The 15,059-nt window shown below is 42.3% G+C and overlaps 1 protein-coding gene across 1 annotated transcript in view; it reads left to right on the forward strand.

Moving 5' to 3' along the window:
- LOC311047697 (uncharacterized protein) overlaps window positions 1-13,417 on the forward strand; it is a 74,555-nt gene extending 61,138 nt beyond the window's left edge. The window contains exons 44-51 of the mRNA XM_084060498.1: window positions 1,465-1,560; window positions 2,082-2,122; window positions 6,238-6,363; window positions 7,901-7,999; window positions 8,622-8,750; window positions 9,485-9,524; window positions 11,239-11,362; window positions 12,896-13,417. Of these exons, the coding sequence (XP_083916624.1) occupies window positions 1,465-1,560; window positions 2,082-2,122; window positions 6,238-6,363; window positions 7,901-7,999; window positions 8,622-8,750; window positions 9,485-9,524; window positions 11,239-11,362; window positions 12,896-13,121 (881 nt within the window). The 3' untranslated portion in view covers window positions 13,122-13,417. The remainder of the gene's footprint in view (window positions 1-1,464; window positions 1,561-2,081; window positions 2,123-6,237; window positions 6,364-7,900; window positions 8,000-8,621; window positions 8,751-9,484; window positions 9,525-11,238; window positions 11,363-12,895) is intronic.
- The last annotated feature ends 1,642 nt before the right edge of the window (window positions 13,418-15,059 follow it).

Here is a 15,059-nt window from a genome sequence, read left to right on the forward strand (position 1 = left end):
AACTTAAATACAAATACATTGGACGTAAAAAAGACAATAGAATTTGAATACTAGCCATTAATATAGAGTGAAGTAATTAAAGCGGGTCGTGTTTGCATGTTTGGAATTGTAACAGCTGAAATATTAATAATATATCAGTACTCCGATATTAACCTGCGGGCCACATTAAGTGAAGGTGGGGGCCGCATGTGGCCCCGGGCCGCCCGTTGCCCATGTACTGTATGCGCTAGAGAGGCTGCAAGGTTTCAAAGACCGGCAGTGCACACTGCTTTGGTTGGGTATTGTTATTACTACAAGACGTCAGGAACGCAGTCAAACATTAACCCCTTAAACCCCAGCATCCATATTCGTTGGGGGGAAACTCCTACAAGCTCGCGATATAATATTGAAATAAGATATTTCATTTTTTGAATACTATATTAAAGCTGCACTATAGTAACTTTCCTCTTCTACCCCGGATTTGAACCCGGTTTCCTGCGCAATTAAGTGCTGACATTTTTACCATTGGGCCAATACAGCCTGCATGCTTACTTGCTCAGGGGATGAATTTAATCGTGACCGTGTCAGATCCTGTACTAAATACAGCCACGCCAATTGTATACGTTATATTGTATTAACATACTCTACCATACAGATTGGACAAAATTGCATTTTATTCAGACACGGCTGGGGTCCCTGGAAAAAAAATAATTGAGATGGGGGTCCGCGGCCAAATACATATCAGTTTGGGGGTCCTTGACATGAAAAGGTTTGATAACGTCTGATATAGAAACATCTGTTTTTCAGAAAAACTGTTGGGATTTAGAGGACATTTGTAGAATCGGCTTCAGGTCTTAAAGGACGACTTCACCACTTTTCAACATATCTTCATATAATAGGTCCTCACTAATGCTCATGATAAAATGGTAAAAAAAAAAATTCTAATCAGTCTGTGTCTCATAGGAGGGCTGTAGACAGTTCAGAAACCCGTCTACCAGTGACATCATCGATGGGGAATCCAAGCTAATAGAAACTGCAGGCTTTGTATTCCTGGAAAGTTGCAATGCAATAATAGATCCCATTGTTCTCGCCTAAAGGAAAATCTGAATAATTTTTTAAAAATCTTTTTGAAAAAAAAAATCCTGCCTAACGATGATGTCACTGGTAGACGGGTTTCTGGACTGTCCACAGCCCTCCTATGAGACACAGACCAAGTAGAAAAAAATGGTATCATTTTATCATGAGCATTAGTGAGGACCTATTATATGAAGATATGTTGAAAAGTGGTGAAGTCGTCCGTTAAAGGGTTAATATTCGGTTCGATACCGGTTTAAGGCCGATATTGCGATGATATGATGACCAATCAAGCGGTGTATCCCTAATAATAATGACCAATAGTCATCATGTTGTGTGTGTACCAGAGTGTGCAGTGAAGCAGTGTCATAATAATGATAATAATAATAATAATAATAATTAATGTTACAGAATGTGCAGTGAAGCAGTGTCCAGACACACCCTTGTGTCCTCTGGGATTCTCCTTGCACTCAACCATGGGAGTCTGCTGCCACAACTACACTTGCGGTGAGTGTGTGTGTGTGTGTGTGTGTGTGTGTGTGTGTGTGTGTGTGTGTGTGTGTGTGTGTGTGTGTGTGTGTGAGTGTGCGTGTGCGTGCACACAGTGGTGTTAAGTAACTAAGTACATTTACTCAAATACTGTACATAAGTACAATTTTGAGGTATTTTTTTACTCTACTGGAGTATTTCCAATTTTCAATACTTTTACTTTTACTCCACTACAATTATTTGAAAACTTCAGTTACTAGTTACTTTGTAGATTTTGACTATTAATACAAAACATACATTACCCACTTAAGCCCTATATACATTTCAGCCATTTGAAAATAGCCGATCTACAAGCTCCGATCTACAATACTTCGCGATGCGACACATTGTGAGCTTGGAATTGTTTTTTACTTTTTCCACTACTACCATTCTGGCAGAGAGCTACTCTGTGATTGGTGCAACATGATTCTGAAAGCCGGAAAAAAATGTCCTTTTTGAAGTGTAAGTCGTTTTAAATGTCATATTTTTTCTTCTTGCAGTTCCTAAAGACGTGTGTGTTTACAACAGCCATGAGTATAAGGTGAGAATTGACACCCCACACTATAGGCTTGTCACAATCATGACATTTTACACGACGATTCATCGTCATTCAAATCATTGCGATTAAGAATTCAGTTGTGTTTTTGGCATTGAGCATCGGAACATAATAAATCAAATAAAAAAATCTGTTTGGCCTTTTAGGCTTCATAAACAAAAATGTTACAGGGCGGATATGACAAATAACCAGTGATGTAAAGTAACTAAGTACATTTACTCAAGTACTGTACTTAAGTACAATTTTGAGGTACTTTATTGGAGTATTTCCAATTTCCAATACTTTTACTTTTACTCCACTACATCTCTGAGGAAAATATTGTACTTTTACTACACTACAATTATTTGATAACTTTAGTTACCAGTTACTTTGCAGATATACATTATTACATTATAAAACATACATTAACCAGTTCAGACCTATTTTATACCTAGGCTATTTGAAAATAGCCAATCTACAAGCTTACTCATACATTCAACCTTTATTTAAGATTCTCGGAGAGATCATTGAGGGAGACCCTCATTTACAATGATGCCGAGATTACACACATATAAATAACAACGAGTTGCATCGCAACGCGTTGTGAGCTTGTAGATCTGCTATTTTCAAACATTTTATTAAGGTTTCGAGGCCAATAGGCTCGAAGCCTTATTACATCTGTAAGAGTTCATTATTCTTCCGCCGGTTTTGCCAGTTCTGGCCTAACCGCGTGGTCACTTTTTATGAAATTCGGCAATATGGTAGAGGGCTATGCCAAACGGCGAAAACCCGAAACTCACAAACATTGGCCAAAGGGTGGCGCTGTAGCACTCAATTGAAATATTCCAACTTTGAACAGGTACAACTCATGCCCTGTTTGACCCACAGCCATGAAACTTCAATGCACACATGCGTCTCCTCATGCCTAACAACTTTCACACTCTGACTTTTGACCTCTGACCTTTAGATCTCCCACCATTTTGAATTCTATGAAAAGCAGTAAAAAAGACTCTTCCTTCGTACAGATTGAGCAATCTGTACGAAACTGTATACACATGAACTTTGGACCACTGCCGACAGACGTGAGCAAGCGGATTTTCCATAAGTGAAAACGTTAAGCTTTTATAAGCCAATGAAAATTGCAGTTTTATGACAATTATTCATCTGCCCCTAACACATACATGCAGACTCACATTTGTTTGACACTTTGCAATATTGTAGAGGGTCCTTCCAAGTATCACTGAAACCAATCTTACTCCAATAGGTCAAAGGGGGGCGCTATAGCAATTTTTTGAAAATGCAAACTTTAAACAGGCAAAAGTCATGCCTCGTTTGGCCGACAGCCGTTAAACCTGCTTACACATGTGCCTTGACTCATGAGGAACACATGTATCACTTTGACCAGTAAGCTCTGCCCTTAGATTGTCTGCAATTTTGAGCAGTTTGAAAAACATTTAAATCCAGGATTTCTGAGCAATTTGCGTGAAAGTGTGTCATGTGTGTGAACTCCCTTTTCACTAGTTCGGGTCTGTTGGCCCAATGGCTTAATCATCTGCCTTGATACCACAGGGTCGCCGGTTCAAATCCCATGTCATGCAGACTTCAACTCAATTGCATTGCACACAACATGATTGTATCAATGAATAAACATGCAATTGATAAATGAAATGCTTATTGAGAGTAGTTATTTTCAATATATGATGTACTTCATTCCCTCTTTTGTTTTGTTTTGTTGGATTCTCCTTTTTCACTGACTAAGGCTGTGGGTTGAATAGCTTGATCAATACACTGTTAGTCTCATGTGCCAGAGGTCCATGGTTCAAACCCCACTCGTCACAGTTTACATTTAAATTACATTGTACAAAACATGACCCTGTTAATTCAGACATGTGCAATTTTCAAACAATAACATGAAATGCTTTTTTGAGAGTAGTTTTTTTTTATGTATGACATACTTTCTTGTGAAAATAGCCGATCTACAATCTCACACCTTTTTAGATAGCAACGCATTGTGAGCTTGTAGATCGACTATTTTCACTAGTTTCCATTCCGAAATGTATTGAGCAGTTTGAAAAACATTTAAACCAAGGATTTCTGAGCAATTTGCGTGAAACTGTGTCAAATAAATGTTTGAGGCCCTTTTTCACAGGTTCAGGTGTGTTGGTTCAATAGCTTGATCGCTTAATCATTTGCCTTGAAACCACAGGGTTGCCGGTTCGAATCCCACCTCATGTAGACTTATAATTGCATTGCACACAACATGACTGTATCAATAAATGCATGTGCAATTGTTAAAAATAACGAGAAATGTATACTTGAAAGTAGTTATTTTTAATGCATGACGTACTTCATTCGCCCTTTTGTTTTGTTTTGTTAGATTCTCCTTTCTCACTGTCTGATCCTGTGGATTCAATAGCTCCACCAGTAGAGTGTGAGCCTCATGTGCCGAAGGTCCCTGGTTCAAATCCCACTGATTACAGTTTACATTTAAATTGCATTGTACAAAACATGACCCTGTTAATTCAGACATGTGCAACTTTTAAACAATAACATGAAATGCTTTTTTGAGATTAGTTTTTTTTTATGTACAACATACTTTCTTGTGAAAATAGCCTCACAACTTTTCAGATAGCAACACATTGTCAGCTTGTAGATCAACTATTTTCACTACTTTCCATTCCAAGAACACAAAACAAAACTTTATTGCTAAATATTTGTCAACCAGTAATCTAGAGTAGTTAGCAGAACAGAGGCTTGGTTCATAACGGACTGAAAAACCTATAGATATCAACAGACACCATCAGGGAGGCTATATTTCTAGTTCAATAAGAAGAGAGGCAGCCTGTGAATCCATAGGTCGCTGGTTTGATCCCTGTCCCCAACAATAAATTGAGGTGATCATTATTTGGAATTCTTACTTTGTTACAAACATACTCCTGGTAGCCTGTCTGTCTGTCTGTCTGTCTGTCTGTCTGTCTGTCTGTCTGTCTGCCTCTCTCTCACTCTGGCACAGTCTGGCACACTCTGTCACACTCTGGCACACTCTGTCACAGTCTGTCTGTCTGCCAGTCTGCCACTCTGTCACTGTCTGTCTGTCTGCCAGTCTGCCAGTCTGCCACAGTCTATCTGTCTGCCAGTCTGCCACTCTGTCACAGTCTGCCAGTCTGCCACTCTGTCACTGTCTGTCTGTCTGCCAGTCTGCCACTCTGCCACTCTGTCACAGTCTGTCTGTCTGTCTGTCTGTCTGCCACTCTGTCACAGTCTGCCAGTCTGCCAGTCTGTCACAGTCTGCCAGTCTGCCACTCTGTCACAGTCTGCCAGTCTGCCACTCTGTCACAGTCTGCCAGTCTGCCACTCTGTCACAGTCTGCCAGTGTGCCACTCTGTCACTGTCTGTCTGTCTGTCTGCCAGTCTGCCACAGTCTGTCTGTCTGCCAGTCTGCCAGTCTGCCACTCTGTCACAGTCTGCCAGTCTGCCAGTCTGCCACTTTGTCACTGTCTGTCTGTCTGTCTGTCTGCCAGTCTGCCAGTCTGCCACTCTGTCACAGTCTGTCTGTCTGCCAGTCTGCCACTCTGTCACAGTCTGCCAGTCTGCCAGTCTGCCACTCTGTCACAGTCTGCCAGTCTGCCAGTCTATCACAGTCTGCCAGTCTGCCAGTCTGCCACTCTGTCACTGTCTGTCTGTCTGTCTGTCTGCCAGTCTGCCAGTCTGTCACAGTCTGTCTGTCTGCCAGTCTGCCAGTCTGCCACAGTCTGTCACAGTCTGCCAGTCTGCCAGTCTGCCAGTCTGCCACTCTGTCACAGTCTGCCAGTCTGCCAGTCTGCCACTCTGTCACAGTCTGCCAGTCTGCCAGTATGCCACTCTGTCACAGTCTGCCAGTCTGCCAGTTTGTCACAGTCTGCCAGTCTGCCACTCTGTCACAGTCTGCCAGTCTGCCAGTCTGCCACTCTGCCAGTTTTCTCGAAACCGCTCATTGCTGCTTGCAGCTATATTTACTTTTACTTTTGCCCCGGCCCCCGAGGCACCCACAGTATTGGCGTGTGTGAACGCTGCAGTGATACGTTGCGGTCCAGTTGTGTTCCAGTAAAAAAGAGTGACACTGTCCCCCCCCCCCACAACAGGTGGGTGACTCTGTGGTCCCCATGCACCCATGTGAACGGTGCACATGTGGCCCTCAAGAAGATGCCAGCACCCACCTGCACAGGGTGCAATGTCAGCCCCTTCCCTGTGACACACACTGCCAGCCGGTAAGACACAACACACACACACACACGCACAAATGCACGCACGCTAAGCACGCACGTGCGCACACACGCTAAGCAGCCAGGTCCATGAAAACAAGCACAAAACATGCGACTATATAGGCACATGAGCACAAACTCAAGGCAAACACAAATAAGAAACCAAATGGACCCTTACATTTGATGCCATTTGTGTACGCCCTTTACAGCTGAATCAACACTGATGATTCTACTGGGAGGGCAAGGGTCAAATTCTGGACTGACCTAAAGCAGTGGTTTTCAACCTTTGTCATGCCAACGACCCCTAAATTGATATACATTTGGCCGCGGACCCCCATCTGAAAGTGTTTTGTGCCAGGGACCCCCAGAAGAGAAATGTGTTAAAAAATGCAAAATTATACAAAATGATTCAAACACTTTGAAGATTTTTCAAAAATGTTCAAAAATAGCAGATCTACAAGACGCAGCGCGTCACTTCGTGCCACGCTGCAAGCTTGTATATCTTTTTGAATAGCCAATTATACAATATGGATAAAGGGGTGTAAATGTATTAACACCTTATGCTGGGGACCCCCTGGAACCCCCCCCCCCCAAGGACCATGGTTGAGAACCACTGACCTAAAGCAGTCCAGCACCCCCCTGTGGGTCCCCACATGGTTTTGGGGGGGTCCCCAGATGACAGTGCAGTGACAATTGTAGGACTTTTAAGACCTTTTTAATACCTCAAAAGAAATAAGACCATTACTGTATCGACAGTAATCAACAAACTATATAATACAAACTTGTGAAACACTGGCCAAAATGTCACATAGCATTAAAAAAAAGATCTTGGATCTTGTAGCTATTTTCATAATATGTATCTGTGGAACCGAGTCAAACTGAATGGAATGCCTCAACTCCTACAATAGCCTCTATGCACAGCAGCCATAATATCACTTCCTTCACAGGTGTTACCAATGATACTAATGAAGGCTCTGTTCCATTTAGTGTAGCACAGTGGTTTCCACGACCCCCATAACTCTGAGAGTGTACAAATGGAACCAAATGGACCCTTACGGGTCCATTTGGTTTCATTTGTACATTCTCAGAGTTACACACCTGTAAGGGGCCATTTGGAAGCCCATGAGGGTCCCTGGACCCCAACTGTAGACCCACTGGTGTAACAGAGTGTTTCCAGTGAGCCAACATGCACAATATCAGCACCCTGACTCTGTTTGACCAGAATGGAACAGAGCCTTCATTAGTATCATTGGTAACACCTGTCAATGTCTTCATAATATGGCTGCTGTGAATAGAGCCTATTCCTACTGCTTGTCAGTGTGGGGGGTCCCTATAGTTCAAATATGATTATTTTGGGAGGTCACAACCTGAAAAGGTTCAGAACCACTGGCCTAACACGTTGTATCAACAGTAATAAATGTGGTGTGTGTGTGTGTGTGTGTGTGTGTGTGTGTGTGCGTGCGTGCGTGCGTGCGTGCGTGCGTGCGTGCGTGCGTGCGTGCGTGCGTGCGTGCGTGCGTCGCGTGCGTGTGTGTGTGTACAGGGTCATGAGTACCAGATGGTCCCAGGGCAGTGCTGTGGAAGTTGTGTCCAAACCAGTTGTGTGGTCATGCAACATGACAACACTACACACTCCTTCAAGGTTTGTCACACTGCACCGACACACAACTACACAACACAACACAACACACTCCTTCAAGGTTTGTTTCACTGCACCGACACACAACTACACAACACAACTCTTATGTTGTTATGACAATACTTAAGTACTTATAATCAAGAAATACACTTAATACACGTTTTACTTTGTGTTTTTTTCTTGTGGTAATGCTACTTTTATTTAAAGGGCCAGTTCACCCCCCCCCCAAAAAAAACATTTTTTTCCATCGATTAGTCATCCCATGGAGACTTGAATTCATGGATTTTTTTTTTTTTTTTGTCGCATTCCTAAGGCAACAATTTGATGACCAGCGGACCAGTATGCAGTGGTTCCGGTAGGAGACACAAAGTGGACTCCGGAACCACTAATCAAGTTATTGTGTTAGGAATGCGACAAAAACTAAAAAATCCATGAATTCAAGTCTCCATGGGGTGACTAAACGGGAAAAAAAGTATTTTTGGGGGTGAACTATCCCTTTATGTAAAAAAAGAATAATCAGTGTTCTACTTCCACCACTGCTGATGTGCCTGTGTTTGTGTTGGTGACATGTGGTGTTTTTGTTGTGTTGGTGACATTGTTGTTCGTTTGTTGTGTGTATCTACAGCCCGGTGACATCTGGTCTCCTAAAGGAGACGCTTGTGTCAAATATGAGTGTGTGAAGATTGGAAACCAGTTCATCACCATGGAGGCCAAGATCCTCTGTCCTCCTTTTGACCCCACAGAATGCATACCTGTAAGGATACACACAGACACACACACACACACACGCACACGCACACGCACACGCACACGCACACGCGCGCACACACACACACACACACACACACACACACACACACACACACACACACACACACACACACACACACACACACACACACACACACACACACACACACACACGAGTAGTACACACACGAGTAGTACACACACCGTGTTACGAGCTTGTAGATCTGCTATAAAAAACTTGTTCAAATCTTTGAATATATATTTTTTTTTGAAGCGAACATTTTTAACTCAAATCTTTGCTTCTGGGGATTCTACAAATTTCTTCTTTTTTTGTTTTTTAAACTTATGTTGCTATATATATCAGTGGTTCCCAAACTTTTTCATGTCAAGGACCACCCAAAATATGTTGTTCCAGAAGAAAAGATTTGAGTTAAAAGTGTATATATATATTCAAAGATTTGCACACATTTTCACGATTTCTTTTCTAAAATAGCAGATCTATAAGCTCTTAGCGCTTGTATATCGGCTATTTTTGAATAGCCAAAGAAATCTAAAAATGACACAGATTCTTTCCCGGTCAAAATGGGTTAAGTTTTACTTAGTTCTCACGCACAACAAAAAAAAAAGAATCCTATCTACAGGCTTGTGAGCTTGTAGATCAGCTATTTTCAACGGAATGTTCACTCCGGGATGGGGATCACGTTCATGTGGTTATGTTTTCACTCTTGTCTCTCTCAGGGAACCGAAACCACCGCTCCTGATGGCTGCTGCCGTGCTTGTAAGTGCATCATTTATTTATATTGTACTGTGTACAAAGGTAGAGTTGAACAGATGTTAGGGAGCATAGGCTCTATTCACAGCAGCCATATTATGAAGACATTCACAGGTGTTACCAATGATACTAATGAAGGCTCTGTTCCATTCTGGTCAAACAGAGTCAGGGATGCTGATATTGTGCATATCTACAGTTGGGGTCCAGGGACCCTCATGGGCTTCCAACTGGCCCCTTACAGGTGTGTAACTCTGAGAGTGTACACTCTCAGAGTTATGGGGGTTGAGGAAACCACTGTGCTACACTAAATGGAACAGAGCCTTCATTAGTATCATTGGTAACACCTGTGAAGGAAGTGATAATATGGCTGCTGTGCATAGAGCCTATTGCCCACTGTTTCAATCTACATCTACTTACATAATCGAGGAGTGACTTCCGCCCCCCCCGCTGACGCTATACCCACAGCTCTGTAGGCGAGTAAACACAACTCTGACACACCACATCTCGCCAACACAGTAGCCACGGCGTGTGCGCAGAATTTACGGGTGGCGTAGGCCACCTATCATTGCTCACTACACAGTTTCCACGTCGCAACATAATTTATTCCACTCACCACATTACGGACAAAACGGAAGGTGAAACAGTTTCGTACCGTTTACCGTGCGCACCACCGACACCGAACGACGACGGCTTTAGCCGAAACAACACGAAGCGTCGCCATTGAACTCTGCGCATCTCCACAACAACACACAAGCAGGTCATTCGCTTCAACCCCCCCCCCCTCTTCTTACGTACCTCTTTTGTTCCACCCAGGCTGTTACTTTCACTTCACTCATGTCTCATCACAATATGTCCGTCCTTCACGTGCCATGTACATCCCAAACACAAAAATAAACGGCGACGGGCACACTACAGCGCGTTGTCCTGCTGCATTTGTTAAACACACCAGGCTAGGTTCATGACACCAAAGGATTCGACAGTGATGTCATCGTTATGCAACCCGGAAGTACAAATACCAAGGATACGTCAGTGATGTCAGTCGGGATGCCAGTCGGGATGCCAGGTTTTCAAAAACAAGCGACAGAAACAAGCAAGGACGTTCATGAAAAAAGAAAAAAACAGCCGAAGGGGTCCGCCATGTTCCACAGGGGTCCCCGGAGATCCCAGCACTCCCAGGGGGTCCGCGGACCACCCAGGAAAAAAAATTACATAATCTTTTTTTTAATTTAATTTAATTGTTTTACTTTTGGAAATTTTAATCCGACCGTAGGGCGGCCGGACCTCTAGTACTGTATATTTTGTGCTCAGTACAGGCATGAATATAGCCTCTTTCTGATCACCATAACGCTACATAAACTTATTTCAGTACAAACTCAAACGTGACATGGGAAACCCTGTTTTTATCTTCAGGTTTAATTAAGTTAAGGTGTTCAATTCACTCATACTGGCATTAGATTGACGTTAATGTGATTGAACTCCTCTGTAGAGTTAGTTTTCTCCTGGCCTTGCCTGACCCACACCTTTACACTTGTTGGAGTGAAATGAGGATAATAGATGGCAAAGCTACCAGTAATAAACCTGACAATGTGTCTGAATCACAAAATAATGTATGCTAGCTAACAAACACCACTGCACACAGCACACAGACAGACAGACAGACAGACAGACACCTGCTTGGTGCAGGTATAAGACGATAACTGTCTACCTCTGCTTGGCGCAGGTATAAAACGGGATCGTCCTTGCAACACCAGCAGCACCGAGGTTTACCTGGAGAACATGGGCTGTCGTGCCAAAGAGCTGGTCAACATCACTTCCTGCGGGGGGGCCTGTGGCAACTACGCCTTGTGAGTATCCGTCCATATATGGACGTTTAGATGACGTCACATCCAGGCCACATCACTACTGCAGTTGTAACGTTTCAAGTGGAAAAAAGTACTCAAATGTTTTACTTAAGTAAAAGTATCGATACTGCAATGTGGAAGTACTCTGTTACAAGTAAAAGTCTGGAATTTAAAATGCACTTGAGTAAAAGTACAAAAGTGCTGGTATCAAAATGTACTTAAAGTACCGAAAGTAAAAGTACAAAAATGTTTGAAAATAGCAGATCTACAAGCTCACAACGCGTCGCGATGCGACGCGTTGTGAGCTTGTAGATCGACTATGTTCAAATAGCCTAGGTATAAAATAAGGCTAAAGTGGTTAATGTATGTTTTATAATGTAATCATTTATATCCGCAAAGTAACTAGTAACTAAAGTTTTAAAATAATTGTAGTGGAGTAAAAGTACAATATTTGCCTCCGGGATGTAGTGGAGTAGAATTAAAAGTATAGACAATTGGATATACTCCATATAAGTAAAAGTACCTCAAAATTGTACTTAAGTACAGTACTTGAGTAAATGTACTTAGTTACTTTACACCACTGAAAAAAATCATGAATAGATCAACTCAATACAAATCAGCTTCGTCAGTATCTGACGGATCAACCGTAAGACTGTTGATTTTACGAAAGATCTTTGTTACTGTTCTTTATGCAGTAAAATGTTAACGGTAATATATTTCCTTTGCTACATTTACTTAAGTGAACAAATAAATACATTGGAGTGCTTCTTCCACCACTGTATTCTCCGTATAAGCCACTGGTTCCCAAACGTATTAGAACTCCAGTAAAAGTACTCACAATTTTTACTTAAGTAAAAGTATCAATACTGCAATACAGAAATACTCTGTTAGGGCGCGCTCCCACCGGACTTTTATTTTACCTCTGGGGCAGAATCTGCCAATGCTTTGTCAATGCAAATGCGTGGATTCTTGGAAAAAATCTGCAAGACCAGGAATCCACGCATTTGCATTGACAAAGCATTGGCAGATTCTGCCCCAGAGGTAAAATAAAAGTGCGGTGGGAGCGCGCCCTTAAAAGTCTGGAATTCAAATGGAATTGTACTTGAGTAAAAGTACAAAAGTATTGGCATCAAAATGTACTTAAAGTACCAAAAGTAAAAGTATGCATCATGCAGAATGTCCCATTTCACAATGTTTTCAAATGTAAAAATGTATAAAAGTATTTTCAAATGGACAAATTTTGTATAGGGCTGAAGTGGTTAATGTGTGTGTATGTAATAATACTTCAATCTACAAAGTAACTAAAGTTTTCAAATATTTGTAATGGAGTAAAAGCACAATATTTTTCTCTGAGATGTAGTGGAGTAGAAGTAAGAAAGTACTGAAAATTGGAAATACTCCAGTAAAGTAAAAAATACCTCAAAATCGTACTTCAGTACAGTAAGTGAGTACATGTACTTAGTTACTTTACACCACTGGTACTTTTCCACCACTGCAATGGATCTAAGCCCTCCCGTGTCCTCTCCTCTCGTTTAGCTACTCCCTGAAGCTCCAGTCCGTGGAGCGTTCTTGCTCCTGTTGCCAGGAGGTTTCCACGTCTCAGCGTAAAGTCCAGCTCTCCTGCCCCGACGGCACAGAGCTGACCTACACCTACACCCACATCGACGCCTGTGCCTGTCTGAAAACGGAGTGCAGGGTGCTGGGCCGCAGTGCCATGGCACCCGTCACGCCCACCCGCAAGTCGCGCCAAGGCAGAAGATAAGAAAGCCGGGACCAGAGCGCTATTGAAAAGAGGATCGACAGTAGACACCCATGCAACTGCCAATAACTTAGATCTATAATTCATAACTTAGTTCCATATATAACTCATGACTTAGCTCCGTATCTCAGCTACCAGTAAGTGTAGTTTTTACTGTCGGCTGCACAGATTAAGTCTCTATTTATGTCTAACGCAGTTGTTGAACAGTGTGTTTGATAACTAGTAGTATAGGCTTGCTTTTTCTCTCAATGTTTTGCACAGCTGTTCAGAAATAAAGCTCTTGGCTACAAGCTGAGCATAATATCCACTGTTGTCCTGGGTTTGGTTTATTGATGCAAATGATTGTGTGAAGTGTGTGTGTGTGTGTGTGTGTGTGTGTGTGTGTGTGTGTGTGTGTGTGTGTGTGTGTGTGTGTGTGTGTGTGTGTGTGTGTGTGTGTGTGTGTGTGTGTTGATGTGTGATGGTACCTAGCATCTGTCTGAACAACATGCTATAAATAACATTCATTAAAGGGATAGTTCCTATCAATTACACACCCCATGGAGACCTGAATTCAAGGAGATTTTTTTGTCGCACTCCTAAGCCAATAATTTGATGAACGGCGGCCTTAGACCTTAGCATCTTCGCCGGTCATCAAAGTATTGGTTTAGGAATACGGCAAAAGCAAACAAATCTTTTTTGGGTGAACTATCCCTTTAAATTTCATCCCTGAATTAGCCCAGGTCTTTATGATCATACATCATTTATTGTGTAACATACAGTAAAAAGGTTACTTTACTTTTAATTACAATACTGTAAGTTGTGTATGTTGTGTGTGTGTGTGTGTGTGTGTAGGCTATATGTAGATAGATAGATAGATCAATCGATAGATAGTGTCTGTGTGTGTGTGTGTGTGTGTGTGTGTGTGTGTGTGTGTGTGTGTGTGTGTGTGTGTGTGTGTGTGTGTGTGTGTGTGTGTGTGTGTGTGTGTGTGTGTGTGTGTGTGTGTGGTGAACCACTGCCCATAACTCAATCTGAAGGATGTGTGTGATGACATGTATATCGGTGTGTTATTAAGTACTATATCCTGAACCACTGTTGACTCCCCGGCCTGCAATGTTTGCACAGGACTAGTGCAAGATTAAAGCCACCCCAAACACACACACACACACACGCACACGCACACGCACACGCACACGCACACGCACACGCACACGCACACACACACACACACACACACACACACACAGTGTTTGCACAGGACCGTGCAGATTAAAGCCACAACACACCGAGCTGCCAACCTGTGTGATGACAGCTCCAATCAGCCAAAACACACACCGCGTTGAAGCTCAAACACTGCCTCCCGGAGGCAAAAGTTGCCTTTGAGCAAAGTTGCCACCGCAAGGCACACACACACACACACACACACACACACACACGCACACACACACACACACACACACACACACACACACACACACACACACACACACACACACGTACAGAAGTATGTACAGAACTATTCACAGAATGATGGGTGGGGAGCACATAGTCTATAAAAATAAAACAAAAGACGATGTTGATTCATTTAGCATTTATCGTGCCAGATATACGTCAGAGAGAAGCATTACTGCGACAATGTGGCTCTCAGGAGCACTTTGTGCTTTCAGACAATGACACGCATTAACACATTCAAACCGGGAAAGCATCTGTGTCATTTTAGATTTGAACCACTTTAACCATTATCTTAAAACTTTGTCAATTCAAAAATAGCAGAAATACAAGCTTGTAGATCTGCAATTTTTTGAAAAATCATGAAAATGTGTGAAAAGCTTTGAATATGTATATTTTTTAAAGTGAACATTTGTAACTCAAATCTTTGCTTCTGGGGGATTCTAAATGTCTTGTAAATCGCACTATATCAGTGGTTCTCAAACCTTTTCATGTCAAGGACCCCCAAAA

Source organism: Gymnoscopelus microlampas (genome assembly GCF_963454915.1).
Source record: "Gymnoscopelus microlampas genome assembly, chromosome: 6".
NCBI classification, from domain to species: domain Eukaryota; kingdom Metazoa; phylum Chordata; class Actinopteri; order Myctophiformes; family Myctophidae; genus Gymnoscopelus; species Gymnoscopelus microlampas.